Source organism: Pseudophryne corroboree, chromosome 2 (genome assembly GCF_028390025.1).
Source record: "Pseudophryne corroboree isolate aPseCor3 chromosome 2, aPseCor3.hap2, whole genome shotgun sequence".
NCBI classification, from domain to species: domain Eukaryota; kingdom Metazoa; phylum Chordata; class Amphibia; order Anura; family Myobatrachidae; genus Pseudophryne; species Pseudophryne corroboree.
Genome location: NC_086445.1, coordinates 497,109,078 through 497,134,669, shown reverse-complemented (window position 1 = coordinate 497,134,669; position 25,592 = coordinate 497,109,078). Strand labels below are relative to the sequence as shown.

At 44.2% G+C, this 25,592-nt stretch overlaps 1 protein-coding gene across 2 annotated transcripts in view; it reads left to right on the top strand.

The window, feature by feature from the left end:
* LOC135030952 (NADPH--cytochrome P450 reductase) overlaps positions 1-16,750 on the top strand; it is a 170,142-nt gene extending 153,392 nt beyond the window's left edge. For both annotated transcript variants that reach the window (XM_063953975.1, XM_063953976.1), the window contains 2 exons: positions 3,819-3,904; positions 14,181-16,750. In XM_063953975.1, coding sequence (XP_063810045.1) covers positions 3,819-3,904; positions 14,181-14,325 — 231 coding nt within the window. In that variant the 3' untranslated portion in view covers positions 14,326-16,750. The remainder of the gene's footprint in view (positions 1-3,818; positions 3,905-14,180) is intronic.
* The last annotated feature ends 8,842 nt before the right edge of the window (positions 16,751-25,592 follow it).

Here is a 25,592-nt window from a genome sequence, read left to right as displayed (position 1 = left end):
TAAATTCTTGTTTTCCTTCATCTAATGTACTCCCTTGTAGGAACCTTCATACTGCCTTTACCCCCTCTTTGTGGTCTATAATGGTGTATAAGGACCGCACATCTGCCGTTACCATAATGTAGTCCTCCTTCCATTTTATTTTTTCCAATGCTCTTAAGACATCTGAAGTATGTCTCAGATGTGATTTGTTGGAAAGGGCCAACGGCTGGAGGTAATAGTCTATAAATTCAGATAGCCCTGCTGTTACAGAATCAATCCCGGATACTATAGGTCTCCCCGGGGGATTGTTCAGATCTTTATGAACCTTGGGGAGTACATATAGCACCGGGATTACAGGCTCCTGATTAATGAGGAATTTTTGTTCCTTTTCACTTATGACTTTCCTCGTCCTAAACTTATCAAGTAGATGTTTTATTTTATCCATAATATTATCCGTGGGGTCTGACCGTAACTTATGATAAGTGGTCCTATCGTCCAATTGACGCCACACCTCAGCCTCATATTTATTCTTGTCCATGAGGACCACCCCCCACCCTTATCGGTGGGTTTGATAATCACGTCCGGGAGGTCTCTAAGGTTTTTGAGGGCCTGTCTCTCCTTATAAGTTAAGTTATGTTTTTTTGTTACTCACATTGATTTTATTCAGATAATCATGCACCAGAGTATAAAAAGTTTCCAGAAAATGACCCTTCACATGTAAAGGGTAAAACACTGACCTGGGTTTAAATGGTGTCGAATCTACCTGTTCTACTATTTCTGGGGTACCCATTTCTTTACTCAAGAAGAACTTTTTAATGAATATATTTTTCTAGATCGACAAAGGTGGAGAATTTATTACTAGTGTTGGAGGGGGCATACTTGAGTCCCTTTTCTAAAACTGCAATTTCTTCTTTTGTAAGGAGATGGGAACTCAAGTTAAAGATTTTTACCCTACTTTCCTCCAACTTCTCTTTTTTCTCTTTTCCCCCATCTTTTCTCCTTTTTGTTTACAATCTTTTTTTTCCTAAACTCTTTCCTGCGCAAAAGTTGTTTTATCCTCTTCCTGGGCCCTCCTCCCCTTATACCTCTTTTTCTATGAATGGTTATGTGTACCAACTCCTGTCCCTGTTCCTCTCTAAAAAAACGAGTTTGTAATTAATTTTCTTCATTTTGTAATACCTGAAATCTGTTAGACATCCCTGTTTCTTGTTTGGGGGTTTCTAACCCGAACCACCTCCTATCCCCAATATCTTTGTCTTCAATGGACATGGGGTTCTTTATAACGGGGTGTGAAATTATGTCCCCTTTCTCTTCTATTTGAGTGATGATTCTCAAATGTATTGGGGTTCTTTTCCCCCTCACCTGGTGGGGACCTCTCTTCATGACGCCACTGTAATGTCATGTTTTTTCTATTTCTATCCCCCCCCCCTTTTACCATAATGTGGTGGGATACGCTTCTTTTTATTCAATTGATTATTCCTCGGTCGAGACAACTGTGCAGCACCATTCATCTGTGTATCCTCCTTCCTCTTATCCCCATTCTTATTTTCTCTGGGCTGTACTTTGTCCCTATTAAACTTTTTTACCTTGCGGTCTACTATAACTTTCTCGTTCCTACTGATACTTGTTTCTATTTTTGGTTCTTTCTTTTTTGTTTTATGTGACACATGCTGTGTCGACACACCAGCATAATTCTTATTGACATGAATGTGTAGGTCTGTTTTTAGAAGTTTATTGTATTACACTATATTCTCTTTATTTTACCTCTTTCCGGTAATAAATAATTCCATGGGTCGCTCATCCTAGGACACACAACATAGGTTACAGTGGGCAGATAGAGCAATCCATACCAGTAACATGCAGGGGAAGTGATATGACAGTAAAGAAAGCATGGTAGGTGGCAGTATCTGCAAAGGGCAAGTAAATGATTTGTTCTTTTTAATCAAAAACTATGTTGCAAACTGGTGTGGATCATAGCAAAGACAGCAACTAAGTCGACCGTCGCTAGCCGACCACTATTGGTCGACAGTGAGTAGGTAGACACCTGAAATAGGTCGACATAGTCGCTAGATCGACATGAGAAAAGTTTTTTGTGTTTTCTTCGTTAAGTGACGGAACCCCAATTAGTGCACTATGTGCCCTCGCATGCAGCAAGGTGCCTCGCTCCGCTACCGCTGTGCTCGGCACATGTTACTGTTCCCAATTGTAGTCCACGTGGATCGTAAAGTATGAAAAAGCTCGGAAAATGAAAAAAATAATGATGAAAAACTCATGTCGACCTTGTTCATGTCGACCAAGTGACCATGTCGACCTAACGCATGTCGACCTAAGGACTGGATACCGTTGCAAATGGCAAACTGAACAATGGTATGTAACATGTTAGACGTGTACAAAATACAGGGAGCATAGAAATTAGTCCAGCTACTGTATACAAAACATCCAAACCAAACAGTGGGAGCATAAATGGAGGACAAGTGGGCAGTATGAGGATAAAACATATTAAAGTAGAGTAAAAATTAAATAAGAGTAAAAAATAGATTGGGGTGTGTTGTTAATTCCGCAAGGTGTTTTATTGCCACTGGGGAAGTGGGGTGGGGGGACTCCAGTAGCTACCTACAGGCACTAGGGTGGTAGGGATAAAGCCACTGGGGCATCTATTACTACTTGGGAATCTCTTCCACTGGGGAAGGGTGGTCAGGACTAATGTTTGAAAGGGGGGAGCTATGGGCATTGGGTGAAGCTAGACAGCACACGGTGACTTTCACTTAACAATTTAAATATACTTTTAAGAATGTTACTCAACTAAATAAAAAAATTAAAAAAACAACAACATCGTCCTCAGTTATTGATTAAAGCAGACAAAGGAGCAATTTGCACCTTGGTAAAACCATGTTTCACTGCATTAAATGTACAGATATAGTTGGGAAGGCCAGCTTAATTCTAAATTTCAGTATAAAAACAAAGCTGCCAAGTATTTGTTCATTACATGTAAAAGTAATCCCATATTTTTATTGCATGCAAAAAATATATTTGCACCCCTTGCAGTGCAGCATTAGTTCTTCTTCAGGTTTCATAGTGCTCCACAGGAAGAACATTGGGGTTTTAGGTGGTGGATGAGATCGGGGCACCAAACAGTTAAGCTTTCCCAGAATGCTCAGTAAACTCTGGATCTCTTGGTTATCTTTCTTGGTCCCTAGGAGAGAGTTTTATATTAGGTATCTGTGCATACCAGTGTCAGATGCAGGAGATAGTCCTTAAGGTTGTAAATGGCTGCTTGGTTTTAGTACAAATGTGTAGCAGGCTGTAAGACAGTGGTGGTCTGGCCGCTAGTACAAACCAGGCTGTGTACGCACTCTCCATAGCTTAGTTGAGTCATATTAAGTACAGTTAATAGTTAATAATTTGGTTACAGGTGACCTTTTTTCCTGTAGTGCAATGATAGGCAATACGTGGCCTCATGCGGCCTTCCCAGCTCTCATCTGCTTTATTGTTTGATCCTGTTATTTATCGCTTATAACACTTGTTTGTTGTTTCATTGTATTTATTGTTTAAAATTATTCCTAAGATCACGGTTCGTGTGCTGCCCTTTTGGAAAAAAGAAAAATAATGTAAAAAACCCCCCAAATATACGTCTGTCTGTCTATATGATGTAGTTGAAATCCCGGCGGTCAGAATATCGTCGCCAGAAGGGACTTCGTTCCGCTCTCCTTTCTGACAGTTGGGATTCCGGCATCTGTATTTTGAAATGTCATGCTGCCTCTGGTTCATGCTAGGTTTTTTTTTACATGGGATGTTTTTCTTGGTGTCAGTAGTGATTGTTTTTCATTTTTCTCGTCAAGGTTTATGTCCAACATCTTCTGAAGAAGAACCAGGAAAATGTGTGGAAGCTCATTAGTGAGGAAAATGCTCACATCTATGTGTGCGGGTGAGTAACAATGCATTCCTGGGATTTGGGTAACAAACACATTATTTAGGCCTAAAATTCTTTACATGATTTTGTATGTATAACAGACGCTTTGGAAAACGAACTTCTATTTATATATCTTCCATTAAATGAAATTTAGTTGTTTTTTTTTTGTTACACATTTTACAGTACAGTACATCTAATATCCGGTTTTCGGGTCAAGGACCAGGGATCCTCAAGCAGCGTTCGTGTACGCACTGGCAATTCCATGGAACTTTTGGCTGCCCTACGTGTTCCCTCCAGTGTCACTCCTGCCCAGGGTACTGCGGAAGTTAAAACAAGAAGGAGGATTTCTACTTCTGATCGCTACAGCGTGGCTCAGACGGCATTGGTTTTCAGACCTGCAGGGTCTATCGACAGAGCGTCCTCTTCTACTTCCTCAGCGCCCAGACCTTCTCGTACAGGGCCTTTGTCACTATCCAAACCTGGCCAGTCTGGCTTTGAAGGCGTGGCTCTTAAACCATCACTTCTGAAACCCAAAGGATTCTCTGAGGAGGTCATCCAAACTATGTTAAAAGCCTGTAAACTGGCTTCAGCTCAGATTTATTACATGGTCTGGAATTCTCACTTCACCTGGTGTGCTGCTAAGAATTATGATGCATACAGATTCAGAACTTCCAGAATTCTGGCTTTTCTGCAAAGAGGCCTGGATTTAGGCCTTCGTCTGGCCTCCATCAAGGTTCACATATCTGGTTTGTCGGTATGGTTTCAGAGAAAAATTGCGTCTATACCGGACGTTCATACATTCACACATACGGATTCAGCCTCCCTATGTCCCTCCTGTGGCTCCATGGGATCTGTCTGTTGTCCTTAATGCCCTGCAAGAGTGTCCATTTGAACCTCTTGAGATGGTGGACCTTAAATGGCTCACGGCAAAGGTCTTGTTTTTACTGGCTATTGCCTCTGCTGGAAGAGTGTCTGACTTAGGCGCATTGTCCTGTCGTCCACCCTTTCTAATATTTCATCGTGACCGGGCAGTTCTTAGAACTTGCCCAGGTTATTTACTTAAGGTGGTATCTTTTCACCTTAACCATTAGATTATGGTTCCAGCCTTTATCTCTTCTGATTTGTCCTCCAAAGAGTGGTCTTTGAATGTGGTACGGGCACTCCATATATATGTGGAGAAGACTGCTTCTATCAGGAGGTCAGACTGCCTTTTAGTCTTGTTTGGTTTTCACAAATGTGGCTGGCCTGCGAATAAGCAAACCTTGGCAAGATGGCTTAGAATGGTGAGTGCACAAGCTTATGCGCAAGCTGGTCTCCCAGCTCCTGCTGCTATTATTGCCCATTCAACTCTGTCTGTTGGACCTTCTTGGGCGGCTCGCCGTGGCGCGACCGCAGTACAATTGTGCAAGGTGGCTACATGGTCCTCTGTGAACATGTTTCTAAGGTTCTATGCAGGGACGGATCTAGACTTTTCTTTTAGGGGGGGCGGTTTACTGTTTAATCTTGACTCCTCCCCACTCTAGTCCCAACTCCTCCCATCTGCAATCCTAACTCCTCCTCCTCCTCTCAATTCCTGAAAAACGGAACTTTTTGAGTGAGACCGAGATAGTGCTTTGTGATTGTTCTATATACATGTTACTGTGCTGTGGGGTAATTGTATTTATTAGCCCTAGTACCCACACACCTGCAAGTGAGGGGCATATGCTCTATAACCCTTGCTCTCCTGGCTCCTCTGTGCTGCTGTGGTATAGGCTGCAGGACAGCGTTCTGCCTCAGGCTCTACCTGGAGAGCTCTCTTCAGCTCAAAAGTGGGTGTGGCTATGACTGTTAGGGGTGGCGGTCGCCCCCCCCTTCCCCTCCCCCCCAAATCCGGCCCTGGTTCTATGCCTTTGATACTTCCGCCTCCCAGGATGCTTCCTTTGGACGCCGGCTTCTCATACCCACTAAGGTGCGTCCCCTCCCTTGAGGAACATCCCCGATGTTTCCCTGTGGAAACCAATGTAACCTGATTCAGAAAAGAAGAGTTATGGTAGACTTACCATTGTTAACTCTTTTTGCGAGGTACATTGAGTTCCACAAGGCGCCCAGCCTGACGCACCTAGCGTCTATGGGTTTGTATGGCATTAGCCGCTGCTCCCTTCTCCTGTCGTGAGAATGTGGTTGTATGTGACCAACATCTGCCTTCTCTCTTACCTGCTCCTGCATTGGACTGTAACAAAACTGAGCTCACAGTGCCTGGAGGCGGGGTTATATAGGAGGCCCCAATGCATCCCGGGACAGTCTAACTTTAGCCTGTTGGTGCCTCTGTATCAAGACCCACTCTACACCCCGATGTACCTTGCAGAAAGAGAGTTAACAATTTTAACTCTCCTTTTTGCTGTTAAAAGATGCAAAATTACCGCGAATCACGGTAAATTCGCCAAATGCCTATTCAATTGTTGCGGAAACAGTTTTGTGGTAATTTTAACGCAAATTCAATTCACCAACTCTGAGCAGGTGAAAAACTTGGGGTAAATCCCTATTTTAAGTTAAAAATGTTGGGATTTGGTTCTGAACCCCTGGGACAGCCTCCTGAATGACTAATTAGGCACTTAGAAGTTTTTAATTATTTTTAATTCGCCTATAATGACATGTCATTTTTGGGTGAAAAAATTCAAAATGATGGAACAAGGTATGGGATGGGTATATTGTAGATCCACTAGATTGTTAGCTCTTCAGAGCAGGGCCCTCTTTCCTCTTGTCAAAGCCCTCTTCTTGACACATTTCACTCACAGCTCTCGCTCTTTCCTACTCAGCGACCATCTTTACCCGCTTTTTCTCCTGCTGGTAAAGGCTCATCTCTAACTCTGGCTGCTAGCCCCAAGTAGTACGATGATTACTCCCTCACTACTTACATCTAAGCTGTATTAAGTTTTGAGAATTGTGGTGCTCTTTGTTACCTGTACTCTATTTTTGATTTATTTACTCTAATGGTAAGTTTTGTCTCCCTGTACTGTCCTTTGTACGGCGCTGCAAAACACTTGTGGCGCCTTTATAAATAAATGTAATAATAATTGTAGTGCTTTATGAGTGGGACAAGTGTTTTTAAACTTGCAGATAGTATTAATCGGTCTGTTTCCACTTTTTATTTTATTTTAAAGTCCCCTAAAATGACCCAAATATAATACTTCTACCCATTTTTATGTACCCCAAGTTTAATTTTAGCACTTATTTTGCTGGAAAAAAAATAGCTTTCGATCATTTGTTTACATTTTGTACATTAAAAAAAATGCATGTAACAGCCATTTGACCCAATTTAAGTACCAGATATACTTTTATTATAACCAATAATAAACTTCTATACTGTTATCTGATGTTAGTTTAGCTTTTTTGGGTGGTACGGACAGATTTACCCATTTTTCACTTTTGGCCCCAATTTTCTGTGCATCCCGTTTTTTTCGATCATATCCATATGAATAGGGCGAATTGAGTGAGTGCGTAAAAAAAGATGCAAAAATGGCGATTGCGGAAATTGCTGCAAATTTTTTTTTTGGGTGGTTTTTTTTTTTTTGTAATGGTGATTGCTGACAAAGTGAGAGCCATAAAGTATTTATTTGTGGTGGTTTGCAGAAAATAAGTGAACTCAAAGGGGTAGTTTCAATTGCTGTCAGGAAACTTAAAAAACTTTGGTATTCAGTTGTTGGACTAAAAATGGGAAGCATTTATTTCTGTAGAAATCACAGCACCTTTTTTTTTTTTTCTCACGCCCTCAGAGCAAGTCTGATTTATTTAATTTTTTTCCTAAAATCGTTAATTTTCGGAAAAACTTGCACCCAGTTAAATTCCCCTGAAATAGTGTATTCCTATAAATTCTAAAGTGCAACTGAATTTGCAGCGCTATATAAGAAGCTGTTAATAAATACATTTAAATAAATGTGGATATGTTTTCAATACTGCATTAGAAAGAAAAAACAGACTGTCATTAAAGAATGTTGTTTTCTATGCTTTATAGCACTGAGATGGTCTAAAGCTGGGTACACATTCAATTATGTGACGGGGCTGGCATTGGCAAGTGCGCACACACACCAGCAGTGGCAAGCGTGTGTGGAGCATGCTGCGATTTCGTCCGTTGGACCTGCATGCAGGAGCGTGCATCGTCCGCGACATAATACATACACACTTGATGATATTGTGAATGATGGGTCTGAATCAGGCGCATCGGCAACGATATCATCTAGTGTGTACCCGGCTTAATATTGAAGCAAGTTTACTAATGACCATTTAATAACTATACTCAATGTTGACATCATCAGAGGTTCCCTATTCAGAGCCATCTGCAACTCTAATAGAATGCCACCAAATTTAAGTGCACTAATCAAGGCATGGGGAGAAGTATTCCTTTGGAAAAAAAAAATGTTAAGCTCTAGAATCTACTGATAGTGGAAATATTCCCAAAGCTATTTTCTGGAATTCAAAGTCATTTAATGTGACCAGCTTAATGAGTGCACATATAGGCTGAGAGGCAAAGGGGTTAAATCTAATTTCTCTAACGTCCTAGTGGATGCTGGGGACTCCGTAAGGACCATGGAGAATAGACTGGCTCCGCAGGAGACAGGGCACTTTAAGAAAGAATTTGGATACTGGTGTGCTCTAGCTCCTCCCTCTATGTCCCTCCTCCAGACCTCCGTTTGAATCTGTGCCCGGACGAGCTGGGTGCTACTTAGTGCGCTCTCCTGAGCTTGCAATAAGAAAGTATTTTGTTAGGTTTTTTTTATTTTCAGAGAGATCTGCTGGCAACAGACTCTCTGCATCGTGGGACTGAGGGGAGAGAAGCAGCCCTACTCACTGAAGATAGGTCCTGCTTATTAGGCTACTAGACACCATTAGCTCCAGAGGGATCATACACAGGATCTCACCCTTTGTCGTCCGATCCCGGAGCCGCGCCGCCGTCCCCCTCGCAGAGCCGGAAGACAGAAGCCGGTGACAGAAGCAAGAAGACTTCAAAATCGGCGGCAGAAGGCTCCAGTCTTCAAACTGAGGTAGCGCACAGCACTGCAGCTGTGCACCATTGCTATACTCTGGTCACTGTAGGGCGCAGGGGGGGGGGCGCCCTGGGCAGCAATTAGGACCTCTTGGCAGAAGTTGGGCATATATACAGTTGGGCACTGTATATATGCATGAGCCCCCGCCATCATTTTACACAGAAACGCGGGACAGAAGCCCGCCGCTGAGGGGGCGGGGCTTCTTCCTCGGCACTCCCCAGCGCCATTTTCCCTCCACAGCTCCGCTGAGAGGAAGCTCCCCAGGCTCTCCCCGGCAGATTCACGGTAGAAGGGGGTAAAAAGAGAGGGGGGCACATAAATTAGGCGCAAAAACAGTATATACAGCAGCTACTGGGTTAACACTAAGTTACTGTGTGATTCCTGGGACATATAGCGCTGGGGTGTGTGCTGGCATACCCTCTCTCTCTCTGTCTCTCCAAAGGGCCTTGTGGGGGAACTGTCTTCAAAAAGAGCATCCCCTGTGTGTGTGTGTGTGTGTGTGTGTGTGGTGTGTCGGTATGCTTGTGTCGACATGTTTGACGAGGAAGGCTATGTGAAAACAGAGCGGGAGCAAATGAATGTGGGGTCGCCGCCGACGGCGCCGACACCTGATTGGATGGATATGTGGAAGGTTTTAAATGATAATGTTAATTCCTTGCATAAAAGGTTGGATAAAGCTGAAACCTTAGGACAGTCGGGGTCTCAGCCCATGCCTGATCCTATGTCGCTGAGGCCGTCAGGGTCTCAGAAGCGCCCACTATCCCAAATTGTTGACACAGATATCGACACGGATTCTGACACCAATGTCGATGGTGATGATGCAAAGTTACAGCCTAAATTGGCTAAAGCCATCCGTTATATGAGTATAGCAATTAAGGATGTGTTGCACATCACAGAGGAAACCCCAGTCCCTGACAAGAGGGTTCATATGTATGGGGAAAAAAGGCAGGTGGTGACCTTTCCGCCTTCACATGAGCTAAATGAGTTATGTGAAAAGGCTTGGGAATCTCCAGATAAAAAACTGCAGATTTCCAAACAGATGCTTATGGCGTATCCTTTCCCGCCAACGGACAGGTTACGCTGGGAATCCTCCCCTAGGGTGGACAAAGCTCTCACACGCTTATCCAAGAGGGTAGCCCTGCCGTCACAGGATACGGCCACCCTAAAAGATGCTGCTGATAGAAAGCAAGAGGGTACCCTGAAGTCCATTTATATACATTCAGGTACCTTACTAAGGCTGGCAATTGCGTCGGCATGGGTGTAGTGGTGTAGCAGCATGGACGGATACCTTATCTAAGGAACTTGATACCTTGGACAAGGATACTACATTAATGACCCTGGGGCATATAAAAGACGCTGTCCTATATATGAGAGATGCTCAAAGAGACATTAGTCTTCTGGGCTCTAGACTAAATGCAATGTCGATTTCTGCCAGAAGGGTCCTGTGGACTCGGCAATGGACAGGCGATGCCGACTCAAAAAGCCACATGGAGGTTTTACCTTACAAGGGTGAGGAGTTGTTTGGGGAGGGTCTCTCGGACCTGGTCTCCACAGCTACTGCTGGAAAGTCAAATTTTTTGCCATATGTTCCCTCACAACCTAAGAAAGCACTGTATTACCAAATGCAGTCCTTTCGATCACAAAAAGGCAAGAAAGTCCGAGGTGCGTCCTTTCTTGCCAGAGGCAGGGGTAGAGGAAAGAAGCTGCACAACACAGCTAGTTCCTAGGAACAGAAGTCCTCCCCAGCTTACACTAAATCCACCGCATGACGCTGGGGCTCCACAGGCGGAGCTAGGCCCGGTGCGGGCACGCCCCCCGAAATTTCAGCCACAAGTGGGTTCACTCCCAGGTGGATCCCTGGGTACTAGAGATTGTGTCTCAGGGATACAAGCTGGAATTCGAAGAGATGCCCCCTCACCGATACCTCAAATCGGCCCTGCCAGCTTCCCCCTTAGAGAGGGAAATAGTGTTAGCTGCAATTCACAAATTGTATCTTCAGCAGGTGGTGGTCAAGGTTCCCCTCCTTCAACAAGGAAAGGGTTATTATTCGACCATGTTTGTGGTACCGAAACCGGACGGTTCGGTCAGACCCATATTGAATTTAAAATCCCTGAACATATACCTGAAAAGGTTCAAGTTCAAGATGGAATCGCTCAGAGCGGTCATCGCAAGCCTGGAAGGGGGGGATTTTATGGTGTCTCTGGACATAAAGGATGCATACCTTCATGTCCCCATTTATCCGCCTCATACGGCGTACCTCAGATTTGTGGTACAGGATTGTCATTACCAATTCCAGACGTTGCAGTTTGGTCTCTCCACGGCACCGAGAATATTTACCAAGGTAATGGTGGAAATGATGGTGCTCCTGCGAAAGCAAGGGGTCACAATTATCCCATACTTGGACGATCTCCTCATAAAGGCGAGGTCCAGAGAGCAGTTGCTGATCAGCGTAGCACGCTCTCGGGAAGTGTTACAACAACACGGCTGGATTCTAAATATTCCAAAGTCGCAGTTGATTCCTTCGACTCGTCTGCCCTTCCTGGGCATGATTCTGGACACAGACCAGAAGAGGGTTTATCTCCCGATGGAGAAGGCTCAGGAGCTCATGACGCTGGTCAGAGACTTAGAGACTTATTAAAACCAAAACAGGTGTCGGTGCATCACTGCACGCGAGTCCTGGGAAAGATGGTGGCATCATACGAGGCCATTCCCTTCGGCAGGTTCCACGCGAGGACCTTTCAATGGGATCTGTTGGACAAGTGGTCCGGATCACATCTACAGATGCATCGGCTGATCACCCTATCCCCCAGGGCCAGGGTGTCTCTCCTGTGGTGGCCGCAGAGTGCTCACCTTCTCGAGGGCTGCAGATTCTGCATTCAGGACTGGGTCCTGGTGACCACGGATGCAAGCCTCCGAGGGTGGGGGGCAGTCACACAGGGAAGAAATTTCCAAGGTCTGTGGTCAAGTCAGGAGACTTGCCTTCACATCAATATCCTGGAACTAAGGGCCATATACAACGCCCTAAGACCCTGCTTCGCGACCAATTGGTGCTGATTCAGTCAGACAACATCACTGCAGTGGCTCATGTAAACCGCCAAGGCGGCACAAGGAGCAGGGTGGCGATGGCGGAAGCCACCAGAATTCTTCGCTGGGCGGAGAATCACGTAAGAGCACTGTCAGCAGTGTTCATTCCGGGTGTGGACAACTGGGAAGCAGACTTCCTCAGCAGGCACGACCTCCACCCGGGAGAGTGGGGACTTCATCAAGAAGTCTTCACGCAGATTGCAAGTAGGTGGGAACTGCCACAGGTAGACATGATGGCATCCCGCCTCAACAAAAAGCTACAGAGGTATTGCGCCAGGTCAAGAGACCCTCAGGCGATAGCTGTAGACGCACTAGTGACACCGTGGGTGTTCCAGTCGGTTTATGTATTTCCTCCTCTTCCTCTCATACCCAAGGTGCTGAGAATCATAAGAAAAAGAGGAGTGAGAACAATACTCATTGTTCCGGATTGGCCAAGAAGGACTTGGTATCCAGATCTGCAAGAAATGCTCACAGAGGACCCATGGCCTCTGCCTCTAAGACAGGACTTGTTGCAATGGGGGCCCTGTCTGTTCCAAGACTTACCGCGGCTGCGTTTGACGGCATGGCGGTTGAACGCCGGATCCTAGCAGAAAAAGGCATCCCGGATGTGGTTATTCCTACGCTGATAAAGGCTAGGAAGGACGTGACGGCTAAACATTATCACTGTATATGGCGAAAATATGTTGCTTGGTGTGAGGCCAGGAATGCCCCTACGGAGGAATTCCAGCTGGGCCGTTTCTTTCACTTCCTACAGTCGGGAGTGACTTTGGGCCTGAAATTGGGATCCATTAAGGTCCAGATTTCGGCCCTATCCATTTTCTTTCAAAAAGAACTGGCTTTTCTTCCTGAAGTTCAGACGTTTGTAAAGGGAGTGCTGCATATTCAGCCCCCTTTTGTGCCTCCAGTGGCACCTTGGGATCTTAACGTGGTGTTGAGTTTCCTGAAGTCACACTGGTTTGAGCCACTCAAAACCGTGGAGTTAAAATTTCTCACGTGGAAGGTGGTCATGCTATTAGCCTTGGCTTCTGCTAGGCGTGTCTCAGAATTAGCGGCTTTGTCACATAAAAGCCCCTATCTGGTTTTCCATATGGACAGGGCAGAATTGCGGACCCGTCCACAATTTCTGCCAAAAGTGGTGTCATCTTTTCATATGAACCAACCTATTGTGGTGCCGGTGGCTACTCGTGACTTGGAGGATTCCGAGTTACTAGATGTGGTCAGGGCTTTGAAGGTTTATGTAGCCAGAACGGCTAGAGTCAGGAAAACTGAGTCGCTGTTTATCCTGTATGCATCCAACAAGCTGGGTGCTCCTGCTTCAAAGCAGATTATTGCTCGCTGGATCTGTAACACGATTCAGCAGGCTCATTCTGCGGCTAGATTGCCGCTTCCAAAATCAGTAAAAGCCCACTCCACAAGGAAGGTGGGCTCTTCTTGGGCGGCTGCCCAAGGGGTCTCGGCATTACAGCTTTGCCGAGCAGCTACTTGGTCAGGTTCGAACACTTTTGCAAAGTTCTACAAGTTTGATACCCTGGCTGAGGAGGACCTCATGTTTGCTCATTCGGTGCTGCAGAGTCATCCGCACTCTCCCGCCCGTTTGGGAGCTTTGGTATAATCCCCATGGTCCTTACGGAGTCCCCAGCATCCACTAGGACGTTAGAGAAAATAAGATTTTACTTACCGGTAAATCTATTTCTCGTAGTCCGTAGTGGATGCTGGGCGCCCGTCCCAAGTGCGGACTTCTTCTGCAATACTTGTATATAGTTATTGCTTAAATAAGGGTTATGTTGTGGTTGCATCAGGGTTGATCTGATGCTCCGTTGTTGTTCATACTGTTAACTGGGTAAGTTTATCACAAGTTATACGGTGTGACTGGTATGAGTCTTGCCCTGGATTCCAAAATCCTTTCCTTGTACTGTCAGCTCTTCCGGGCACAGTTTCTCTAACTGAGGTCTGGAGGAGGGACATAGAGGGAGGAGCCAGAGCACACCAGTACCAAATTCTTTCTTAAAGTGCCCTGTCTCCTGCGGAGCCAGTCTATTCTCCATGGTCTTTACGGACTCCCCAGCATCCACTACGGACTACGAGAAATAGATTTACCGGTAAGTAAAATCTTATTTTAGACTTGCTCTAATTACCCTGTGAGGGGTTATTCTGCATGTTATTAACTGATTGTTTCTTCCTCGCAGTGATGCCCGTTATATGGCTCGAGATGTACTGGCCACTTTTCATGACATTGTGGCAGAGCATGGCAAGATGGATCATGCTCAGGCAGTGGATTACATCAAGAAACTAATGACCAAGGGCCGCTATTCACAAGATGTCTGGAGTTAATCCAGTCAAAGCTCCCCCTCTGAAAGAGGACTGTCTAGAGGTGACTTTCAGCTGCTGTTAGAGAGCATACAGTTTATGTATAATGTACCTGAATAAACAAATCTTTTAGTGCCACTTTTGAGAGGTGCAGCTTTGACTCTGCTTTTAGTATTTTTCAGAATCTAATCTCCTTAAATTATATTTTGAACTGTATAGGCCAGTACACACAGTGGATGTGTCCCAGAGATGTATGCTGAGCAATCTAGCAGACACCGCTCCACACACATCTCTCCCCCGCTCAGCACACAGTGCGATGTGTGTTGGGGTACAGGGGCGCTCATTTCACCCAGCGGTGAAATGAGCGATGTGCTAGATTGTGCATGCATGCAGGCCAGTGTAGTACCAGCGATAGCGCCGCGCATAGCTGCCGTTGTGGGGGGCACACACGGAGAGATCTGTGCTTAATTTCTAAGCAATCTAGTCAGATTGCTTACAATTTAAGCTCAGATCTCTCCGTTTTACCCTCCTTAAGCCAACAAACCTTGTTAATGGGATACTTTTCATGGTCAGTGTAAAGAAAACGGACTGTGTTGAGGGGGGATAAATGCAATTACATCAAACTGTGTCATCAAACTGCATTAAAGAAATTTTATTAAGCAAATGGTTTGTGTCAAATATTCAATTGACACAGAACATATTCTACATTAAAGGAGCACTCTAATGTTTGATATTGAAAATAGGCTGCTTTTACTCATACATATCCATGGTTATTATATTTGCGGTTTTTAAGCTTAGTTCAAAGCCACCTGGTTGCCAGCTTACTTATAGTAGAGGATTATTTTTGTGAATCATAAAGTAGAATTGATCACTTGAAATATTAATCCCAGTGAAACATCACCTCGGTAATAATGATGATAGATGACTTAAAATTAATGTACATGAAAAACTGTTTCATTTGTGCCTTAAATGTAGAAATATTTTTTCTTTCCTTCTTCCTTTATCTGTCCATTTACTTTTCTTTGGGTGGGTACTGTTGTGTCTGTGAGTTTATTTTGTACTTGTCATATAGTAACCCATTCTAGTTCCTGAACACAATGGCGCTTTTTTTCTTAACTCATTGTGGAAGTATCCTGTACACGTTGTATCCTGTGACAGACGCCTCGGTTATAGAAGTCACATGTGGTATTTGGATGCTGTGTTCCAGTGTATGTAAAATGTTCTTTGTCACAGAATCTGAAAAGCTATTATCTGCTTGATGTGATCTTAGATCTGAGATGAGTTTTGTCTATACTGTGACCTATCGTGCATTACAGTAACTGGCAACATGCACACAACCTATCTGATTGTAATTTGAATCCTTTACTGCTACAGAAATGGTCAAGATTTGTATATCTGTCCGATATTCCACAATTGATACATACTGTCCTTATGCCAGGCATTGTGATCTGTTACTGTATGCTGACACTTGTAGATACTGATCTCTGGCCCCTTATTTATTTATTCCATTATACTATGTAGTTAGACTAGTTTTACATTATCTCTGCAGTAGTTTAGTTGGATTCCTTATATTTTCCACATCATGACTGTTATACATTCTACAATCAGAGAAAATCATGAAAGGTTTTCTATAAAATGACTTGCGGCAATTACAAATCTAACACATACTATCCAGTTCAGTTAATGTCCTCATCAAAGAACTGAAGCTGTGATTATATGTTGCAGTGGGGGATGTCGTTAATTTGCCAGCAGTCGGGATCCCGGCATTCAGGATATTGATGCCGGAATCCTGACTTCTGACAGCCGGAATCACAGGGGCTATTCCCACTCGTGGGTGACCACAACACCCATAGAGTGGGAATAGAACCTGTGGCGAGCGCAGCGATCCACCGAGCCTGCAGCGTAGCGAGCGCAGCCAACCCGCAAGGGGACTCTTTGGGGGATATTCAATTGTTTGAAAAGTCAGTTGGGTGTCTGTTTTTTTTTCCTGTCTATTAGATAGGAAAACAGACACCCAACCAACTTTACAAACATTTGAATTTCCCCCTTTGTGCTCACTACGATCGTCTGTAAATCATACTGAACCCAGCAGCAAATACATCATGACTCGGGATTATGCAGAGTTGCAGATTCTCGATTGAAAACCAGACAGCTGCTATGCTTGCTCTGTATGGGCAGCCACTATAAAGTGAATTTATTACATGTCTAGCAACAGAATGTTCTTTGACTTTTTGTGTTTTCTGATTATGTAATTTTTAATGTCCCATATTACAGTTTAACATTTTCTCACTGTGCATTTAAAATTCTGATTTGTTTTTATTAATAAAATATTAGATTTTCTGTTTCACCAATTTGGAAGTTTAATAAAAAAATATTGTTGGATTACTATGATTGTAAATAATGTTAAATACACATTAACCTTTCAAATAAAAAATACATTTTCAATTTTTTCGGTGTTGTGTAATTTGTCCTTTTTAGACATTATCAGGGAGACACTGTAAAGGGGGTTACACACTGAGAGATCCGTACTTAAATTCTAAGCTTTCTGACTAGTAAATTAAGCACGGATCTCGGTGTGTAGCGTGCCGGTAACCGCAATGCTCGGTCCCGCGCGTCGCTATCGCCGACTCTAGATTTGGCATGCATGCGTTCCAAATCTAGTGAGATTGCTCATTTCACCACTGGGTGAAGTGAGCTCCCCCCTCCCTCCCCTCGCTCAGCACACATTGTGCTGAGTGGGGAAGAGATGTTTTCTGAGCGGTCTGTGCTAGATCGCTCAGCACGCATCTCACCCATTTGTATGGGTCTTAAGGCAGAAAGTTTAAAATCACATGACCTTAGTACAAGGGTATTATAGCGCTACTCACAAGTCTGTGTGTAATATAGGATGGAATTCAATTAGCTGGTGTAGCTTACCAGTTACAGCTCTTTTTTTCTCACTTTTTTTTTTTTTTTTTTTTTGCGTTAATGGGCATTAACACACAGACTCTGGGATAAATTCCTGGACCTATGGGTTAACACCGTTGCGGCACCCGAAAACAAGCTCTTTATCGGGGATTTCTTTTCTAGCCTACTCAGAAAACAAATCCCTGTTAACTGCAGCCTATGGGCTGCTTCTGGGGCAAATTGAATATTATTATTATCCTTTATTTATATGGAGCCACAAGGGTTCCGCAGCGCCCAATTACAGGGTACATAAACACATAAACAAAACAGGAAAACGGCAACTTACAGTTGAGGACAATACAGGGTAAATAAACATAGTTACATCAGCAGATGACACTGGAATAAGTATCAGGTGGCAGAAGACTGCTGGAGTTGATGCAGTTGAAGATTATTAAAGTAAGAGAAAGGATAAGCACATGAGGGAAGAGGGCCCTGCTCGTGAGAGCTTACATTCTAAGGCCTGCTGCTTTAATTAACCCAATGTAAACTTACTGTGGCTAACTGAATTCCTCCCATAGTCTTTCACTGTTCAATCTTCAGATACACTCCCTTTTTTTCAGGTGGCTGCTGTATATATTCCCAGAAATTCATTGTAATCAAATCTCAAAGGATTAGAATTAGAAAAATTCTAGTGTAAAAATTAAAGCACTCAGAAATCGCTTGTAGAGGATAATTGTGCGTAGCAGAGCTAATTGGTAGGATGGCATATCAATATGTAACCATATGACATCAGGAAGCCCTCTAGAAATATTACTTCTTAATGGTTCCCACAAACGGGCAATGGGGGGGAGCTTGTTTCCAACCTTATTCTTTTATAGCATGAAAGTATTCATTAGCATATGGGGCCTAATTCTGAGTTGATCGCAGCAGCAAATTTGTTAGCAGTTGGTCAAAACCATGTGCACTGCAGTGGGGGCAGATATAACGTGCAGAGAGAGTTAGATTTGGGTGGGGTGTGTTCAATCTGAAATCTAAATTGCAGTGTAAAAATAAAGCAGCCAGTATTTACCCTGCACAGAAACTAAATAACCCCATGGTTCCCATATAGAAATAAAAGAGAATAGCTCCCATGGTGTAGTAATTTAATGAATAGAACACACAATATTGTATAAAAGTGCTTGTACTGTATATAAAAAACAATGATAGCGTATCCTAGAATTCCAGAGTATAGAAAGATAATGTCAGGATCACAGTCTCTCAATGCATTTGTGCCCTTATTTATCAATGAGTGGTACATTTCACTGTGAGTGATAAATTGCACCAGCCAATCCGCTCCTAACTTCCATGTCACAGGCTGGGTTTGAAAAAATGACAGGAGCGGATTGGCTGGTGCAATTTATCACTCACAGTGAAATGTACCACTCATTGATAAATAAGGGCATTAGTGTCTTATGCCCGGATCTCAATCTCTGCCATTACAGTCCAGGTTTTAAGGATATCCATGCTTCACCACAGGTGACTTAAGTAGTAATTGACATATAAAAGGATATAATAATATCAGGAAGCGCTATAATCAAAAAACATTTAATTTGTTTAAAAATCAATAATATACAATTCATATATCAAAAGTGTAGACATATAATTAATAAAATAATTATCTCATCTGTGTCTCTATGAATATATTCATCCGTTTGATGGTAACTCAAAAACTATTAGTATTGATTAGGGAGTCTTGATGTAATTAGCTCTTAATGCACTTATCTCCTTATATTATGTCAGTCTTGTAGCAACACGAGGATATAGTGGCAGGCACGCCAACATGCAGTATTACCTCCGTGAGTTATTTGCAAGCACAATTGAAGGAACAGATGGAGGGAGGACGCCGATCTGATGGGATCCCGGCGCTATGCTGCACCTCCGTCTGTCCTCAGCTGACAGTTTCCAAAAGCAATTTAAGCAGAATCGAGGAGGATACCTCTTACCGGACTTGGACGTGACATGTGTGCCGTTGATTGTTTAAACAGCAAACTCCTGTGTCAGTCGCGGCTTGGTGTTGTCCGTAGAGGTATCGTGCAGTAGTAGATAGAAGTCTGATTTGAGCCGGTCACATATGCCGTCAAGATATTTAGCAGCAGACTCCCGAGTTGAATGTCCAGCCGTAGAGACACTGTTGATGAATGGGTCTGTGTTTTACACAGACCCATTCATCAACAGTGTCTCTACGGCTGGACATTCAACTCGGGAGTCTGCTGCTAAATATCTTGACGGCATATGTGACAGGCTCAAATCAGACTTCTATCTACTACTGCACGATACCTCTACGGACAACACCAAGCCGCGACTGACACAGGAGTTTGCTGTTTAAACAATCAACGGCACACATGTCACGTCCAAGTCCGGTAAGAGGTATCCTCCTCGATTCTGCTTAAATTGCTTTTGGAAACTGTCAGCTGAGGACAGACGGAGGTGCAGCATAGCGCCGGGATCCCATCAGATCGGCGTCCTCCCTCCATCTGTTCCTTCAATTGTGCTTGCAAATAACTCACGGAGGTAATACTGCATGTTGGCGTGCCTGCCACTATATCCTCGTGTTGCTACAAGACTGACATAATATAAGGAGATAAGTGCATTAAGAGCTAATTACATCAAGACTCCCTAATCAATACTAATAGTTTTTGAGTTACCATCAAACGGATGAATATATTCATAGAGACACAGATGAGATAATTATTTTATTAATTATATGTCTACACTTTTGATATATGAATTGTATATTATTGATTTTTAAACAAATTAAATGTTTTTTGATTATAGCGCTTCCTGATATTATTATATCCTTTAATATGTCAATTCTCGTTTGGTATTCCAGCAGTACCAATTTTGGGAGCAGCTATAATCATATCACATAAAAAACGAGCAGAACGATTGAATTTAAAAGCGCCAGGAGTTTGTATATATTGTTTCGACTTAAGTAGTACCTTAGCCAATTTGATTTAACTATCTGGACTCGAGCATGGATATCCTTAAAATCTGGACTGTGTTGGTGGAGTTTGGCATCCTCTGACCTAAGGTGTCCCCTAACCTCTGTTTATGTCATAGATTCTAATTACCAATGCCTCCTAATGCATTTCCGACTGCTAGTGGGTGCTGACATTTTTATTCCAATGTGCAGGAGTGCTAAATCATGTGTTATGGCACATGGTGTTTTTGTATTGAGATGTTCTTGTACATGCACTGGAACATTAAGTCCTGCACTATTCGTGACCTCCTCTACTTATTATTGTGTCAATGGGCAGTGATACCCGCTCCTATTTGGTAGTATGCCAGGCTGAGTAAAAAAAATGATGTCCCAAAACAACAATTGTGGACTTTTTTTTTTTTTGTGTCCCATCACTCCTTACTGTGGGCCCCATTTTGGCAGTGATAAGTCTTGTATGTAGAGACAGGAAAAACAACCATACTAATAGTCTCTGAGGCTACACACAAATGGCCATTCCAGCTGTAATGCAATAAGATAATAGCCTTATCATAAACTCTAATACTTAACAGACTGGTTTTTTTTTTTGTTTTTTTTAAACACCGTTAAACAATGGTGGCCATTTACACGATCTTTATTTATTTATTTATTAATAATTACTTGCATAGCATCACTATATTTCGTTGCTCTTTACAATTGTCAATAAGTTAATGAGACATAAATAAAAGGAGGTAAGAGGGCCCTGCCCACAAATTTACAATCTATAGACCTTGAGGAAAGCCATAAATCGTTTCAAGGCAGAGATTAGAAGCCTTGCTTGCATAATAGGATTCTGGTAAGTATAGACCAGCATTATGTCATGTAATTCAAACTTGATGACCTTTGCAAGATGCTCCTACAATAGGGACCAGCACGTTTGTGAAGCACATACATGTCGTAAAACTTTTATGATTATTGCAGAACTTTAAATGGAATGCACGTCCATTTAGGTTTTAAAGCAGGAAATGGTACAATCGGAGCATGCTGCTTTAAAATGTTTTGGTTGTGTGGTGCATCCAAGGCTTCAACCATAGGGCTAAATGTAATAACCTGGAACTTGCAGACATCAGCAACTTCCTGTTTGGCCACTGTTTTAAAGGGATGCATTTAATTTACCAGCTGTCAGGATACTGATGCTGGAATACCGACAGCCAGCAATGCCACTGGACAGTATCCCAGCGCAACAGGGCTATTACCGCTTGTGGGTGTCCACGACACCCATAGAGTGGGAATAGACACTGTGGCGAGCGCAGGTTTTCTGGTGGGCGGGATGCTGCTGTCAGGATTTTCATAGCCAGCATCCCGTCTGCCGGTTATCCATACTGAACCCGCTTTAAAGTCATAATCATTTAAAATGCAAAACCTACCTAGGTTTGCCTTTTAAATGACTGCTACTTTAAAACATTGGCCAAACTTGCGGGAAGTCAAGGATGCCTGCAAGTTGCAGGTTTATTACATTTATCCAATAGTATCCCTGTCCATAGGCAGTAACTGGTATGCGGTTAGCATACCGATTTTCAGGATCCCGGCAGTTACAAAACAGACGCCGGGATACTGACGGGGGCACCATATCACCAGGTAGGTGATTCCCCCTCTATAGGTGTCCATGACACCCATAGAGGGAAAATAAAACCTGTGTCAAGAGTAGCTCGCCACCGAGCCTACAGAGTGGTGAGTGCAGCCAGCCCGCAAGGGGCTTCGTTGCGCTCGGCACTCTGCTGGCATTCCACCGCTCGGGATGCTGTTGGGTTAGTGACATTTGGCATCCCGGGCAGCTGTATTATATACCGAACCCCAGTAACCTTATGGATCAAGTTCTTAAGTTTGATGTGCAGTTATTCTTTAAGGCAGAGATGGGGAACCTTCGGGTCTCCAGCAGTTGTTGAACTACACATCCCAGCATGCCCTGCAACAGTTTTAGCATGGTCAAATAGCAAAACTGTAGCAAGGCATGCTGGTATGTGTAGTTCAACACCAGCTGGAGGGCTGAAAGTTCCCCATCCCTGCTTTAAGGAATATGCTTGTGGATTGCTTCTGTATTTCCTCTAGCAACAATCAAAGGAAGTTTATTGCTTATTTAAACTCTGGACTGGCCAGCATGTTACTGCGCTCTAATTACATCTGAAATCTAAAGATCCAGTACAAGGTCCTGTTCCTGTTTCATAAGACTGACATAGTTCTTTCTACAATATCCATAGTTTTAATGTCTTCTCTAAGTACAGTAACTATGGGCACAAATTGTTAAGTCCTATCCTCCTCATTCATCAGCTTATCACGTTTTTTCCTACATTTTAATATCGCATCAGACTAAATTTCTAGAACATAGTGGTCTCTGATATGGTGTATGCAATTAATAGTCATTTCTATTTTGTTAACACAAGTATTCAAATAAATTTACTGGTGACCTGGTGAACATGCCAATGCCTGGTGAAACGCATATCTAGTACCTAGAGCAGTGGTTCCCAAACTTTGTCCTCAAGTACCCGCAACAGTTCATGTTTTCCCGGTCACCTAGCAGGTGCACAAGTGTATTCATTACTCACTGACACATTTTAACAAATCTACTGGTGGAACTAATTTCAATTGTGATTCTGTGAGTCCTGAAAAATGAGAACTGTTGGGGGGCCCCTGAGGATCAAGTTTGGGAACCACTGACTTAAATCCTGGTCGGTGCATGCACCAGCTCCTGGTCACTTAAGTATTTTTCTCTGACGTCCTAGTGGATGCTGGGGACTCCGTAAGGACCATGGGGAATAGACGGGCTCCGCAGGAGACTGGGCACTCTAAAAGAAAGATTAGGTACTATCTGGTGTGCACTGGCTCCTCCCTCTATGCCCCTCCTCCAGACCTCAGTTAGATTTCTGTGCCCGGCCGAGCTGGATGCACACTAGGGGCTCTCCTGAGCTCCTAGAAAGAAAGTATAGTTTAGGTTTTTTATTTTACAGTGAGACCTGCTGGCAACAGGCTCACTGCAACGAGGGACTAAGGGGAGAAGAAGCGAACCTACCTGCTTGCAGCTAGCTTGGGCTTCTTAGGCTACTGGACACCATTAGCTCCAGAGGGATCGACCGCAGGACCCGTCCTTGGTGTTCGTTCCCGGTGCCGCGCCGCCGTCCCCCTTACAGAGCCAGAAGCAAGAAGATGGTCCGGAAAATCGGCGGCAGAAGACTTCAGTCTTCACCAAGGTAGCGCACAGCACTGCAGCTGTGCGCCATTGCTCCTCATACACACTTCACACTCCGGTCACTGAGGGTGCAGGGCGCTGGGGGGGGGGGGGGGTGCCCTGAGCAGCAATAAAATCACCTTGGCTGGCAAAATAACCACAATATATAGCCCCAGAGGCTATATATGTGGTAATTACCCCTGCCAGAATACAGAGAAAAGTCTGCCGAAAAAGGGGCGGAGCCATCTCCCTCAGCACACTGGCGCCATTTCTCCCTCACAGTTCCGCTGGAAGGAAGCTCCCTGACTCTCCCCTGCAGTCTACACTACAGAAAAGGGTAAAAAAGAGAGGGGGGCCACTAAATTGAGGCGCAGTAAATATTATAGCAGCTATAGGGGACATAATTCAGTTAGTCCCTGAATTATATAGCGCTCTGGTGTGTGCTGGCATACTCTCTCTCTGTCTCCCCAAAGGGCTTTTGTGGGGTCCTGTCTCCTTTAAGAGCATTCCCTGTGTGTGTGTGTGTGTGCGTGTGTGTGTGTGTGCGCGTGCGCGCGCGCGCAGTGTGTCGGTACGGCTGTGTCGACATGTTTGATGAGGAGGCTTATGTGGAGGCGGAGCAGATGCCTATAAATGTGATGTCACCCCCTGCGGGGCAGACACCTGAGTGGATGGACTTATGGAAGGAATTACGTGCAAGTGTCGACTCCTTACATAAAAAATTTGACGACATGCCAAATGCGGGACAGCCGGCTTCTCAGCTCGTGCCTGCCCAGGCAATTCAAAGGCCATCAGGGGCTCTGAAACGCCCACTACCTCAGATGGCAGACACAGATGTTGACACGGATACTGATACCAGTGTCGACGACGATGAGTCAAATTTAATGTCCACTAGGGCCATTCGTTGCATGATTGAGGCAATGAAAGAGGTATTACACATTTCTGATATAAACCCAGGTACCTCAAAAAAGGGTATTATGTTTGGGGAGAAAAAACTACCAATAGTTTTTCCTCCATCTGAAGAATTAAATGAAGTGTGTGAAGAAGCGTGGGCTTTCCCCGATAAAAAATTGGTGATTTCAAAAAAATTACTAATGGCGTTCCCTTTCTCGCCAGAGGATAGGTCACGTTGGGAAACTCCCCCTAGGGTGGATAAAGCGCTCACACGTTTGTCTAAAAAGGTGGCACTACAGTCTCCGGATACGGCCGCCCTAAAGGAACCTGCTGATAGAAAGCAGGAGGCTATCCTAAAGTCTATATATACACACACTGGTGTTATACTGAGACCAGCTATTGCTTCAGCGTGGATGTGCAGTGCTGCTGCTGCTGCTTGGTCAGATTCCCTGTCGGAAAATATTGACACCCTAGACAGGGACACTATATTGCTAACCGTAGAGCATATAAAAGACTCAGTCTTGTACATGAGAGATGCACAGAGGGAGATCTGCCGGCTGGCATCTAGAATAAGTGCATTGTCCATTTCTGCTAGGAGAGGCTTATGGACTCGGCAGTGGACAGGGGATGCAGATTCTAAAAGGCACATGGAAGTTTTGCCTTATAAGGGTGAGGAGTTATTCGGGGATGGTCTCTCAGACCTTGTTTCCACAGTAACAGCTGGGAAGTCAGCATTTTTGCCCCATGTCCCCTCACAGCCTAAGAAAGCGCGGTATTATCAGGTACAGTCCTTTCGACCCCAGAAAAACAGGCGGGGAAAAGGCGGGTCCTTTCTGTCTAGAGGCAGAGGAAGGGGAAAAAAGCTGCAACACGCAGCAGGTTCCCAGGAACAAAAGTCCTCCCCCGCTTCTTCCAAATCCGCCGCATGACGGTGGGGCTCCACAGGCGGAGCCAGGTACGGTGGGGGGCCGCCTCAAAAATTTCAGCGATCAGTGGCTTCGCTCACGGGTGGATCCCTGGATCCTTCAAGTAGTATCTCAGGGGTACAAGCTGGAATTCGAGGCGCCTCCCCCCCGCCGTTTCCTCAAATCGGCCTTACCGACAACTCCCTCGGGCAGGGAGGCTGTACTAGAGGCAATTCACAAGCTGTATTCCCAGCAGGTGATAGTCAAGGTACCCCTACTTCAACAAGGACGGGGTTACTATTCCACACTGTTTGTGGTACCGAAACCGGACGGTTCGGTGAGACCCATTTTAAATTTGAAATCCTTGAACACATACATAAAAAGATTCAAGTTCAAGATGGAATCGCTCAGGGCGGTTATTGCAAGC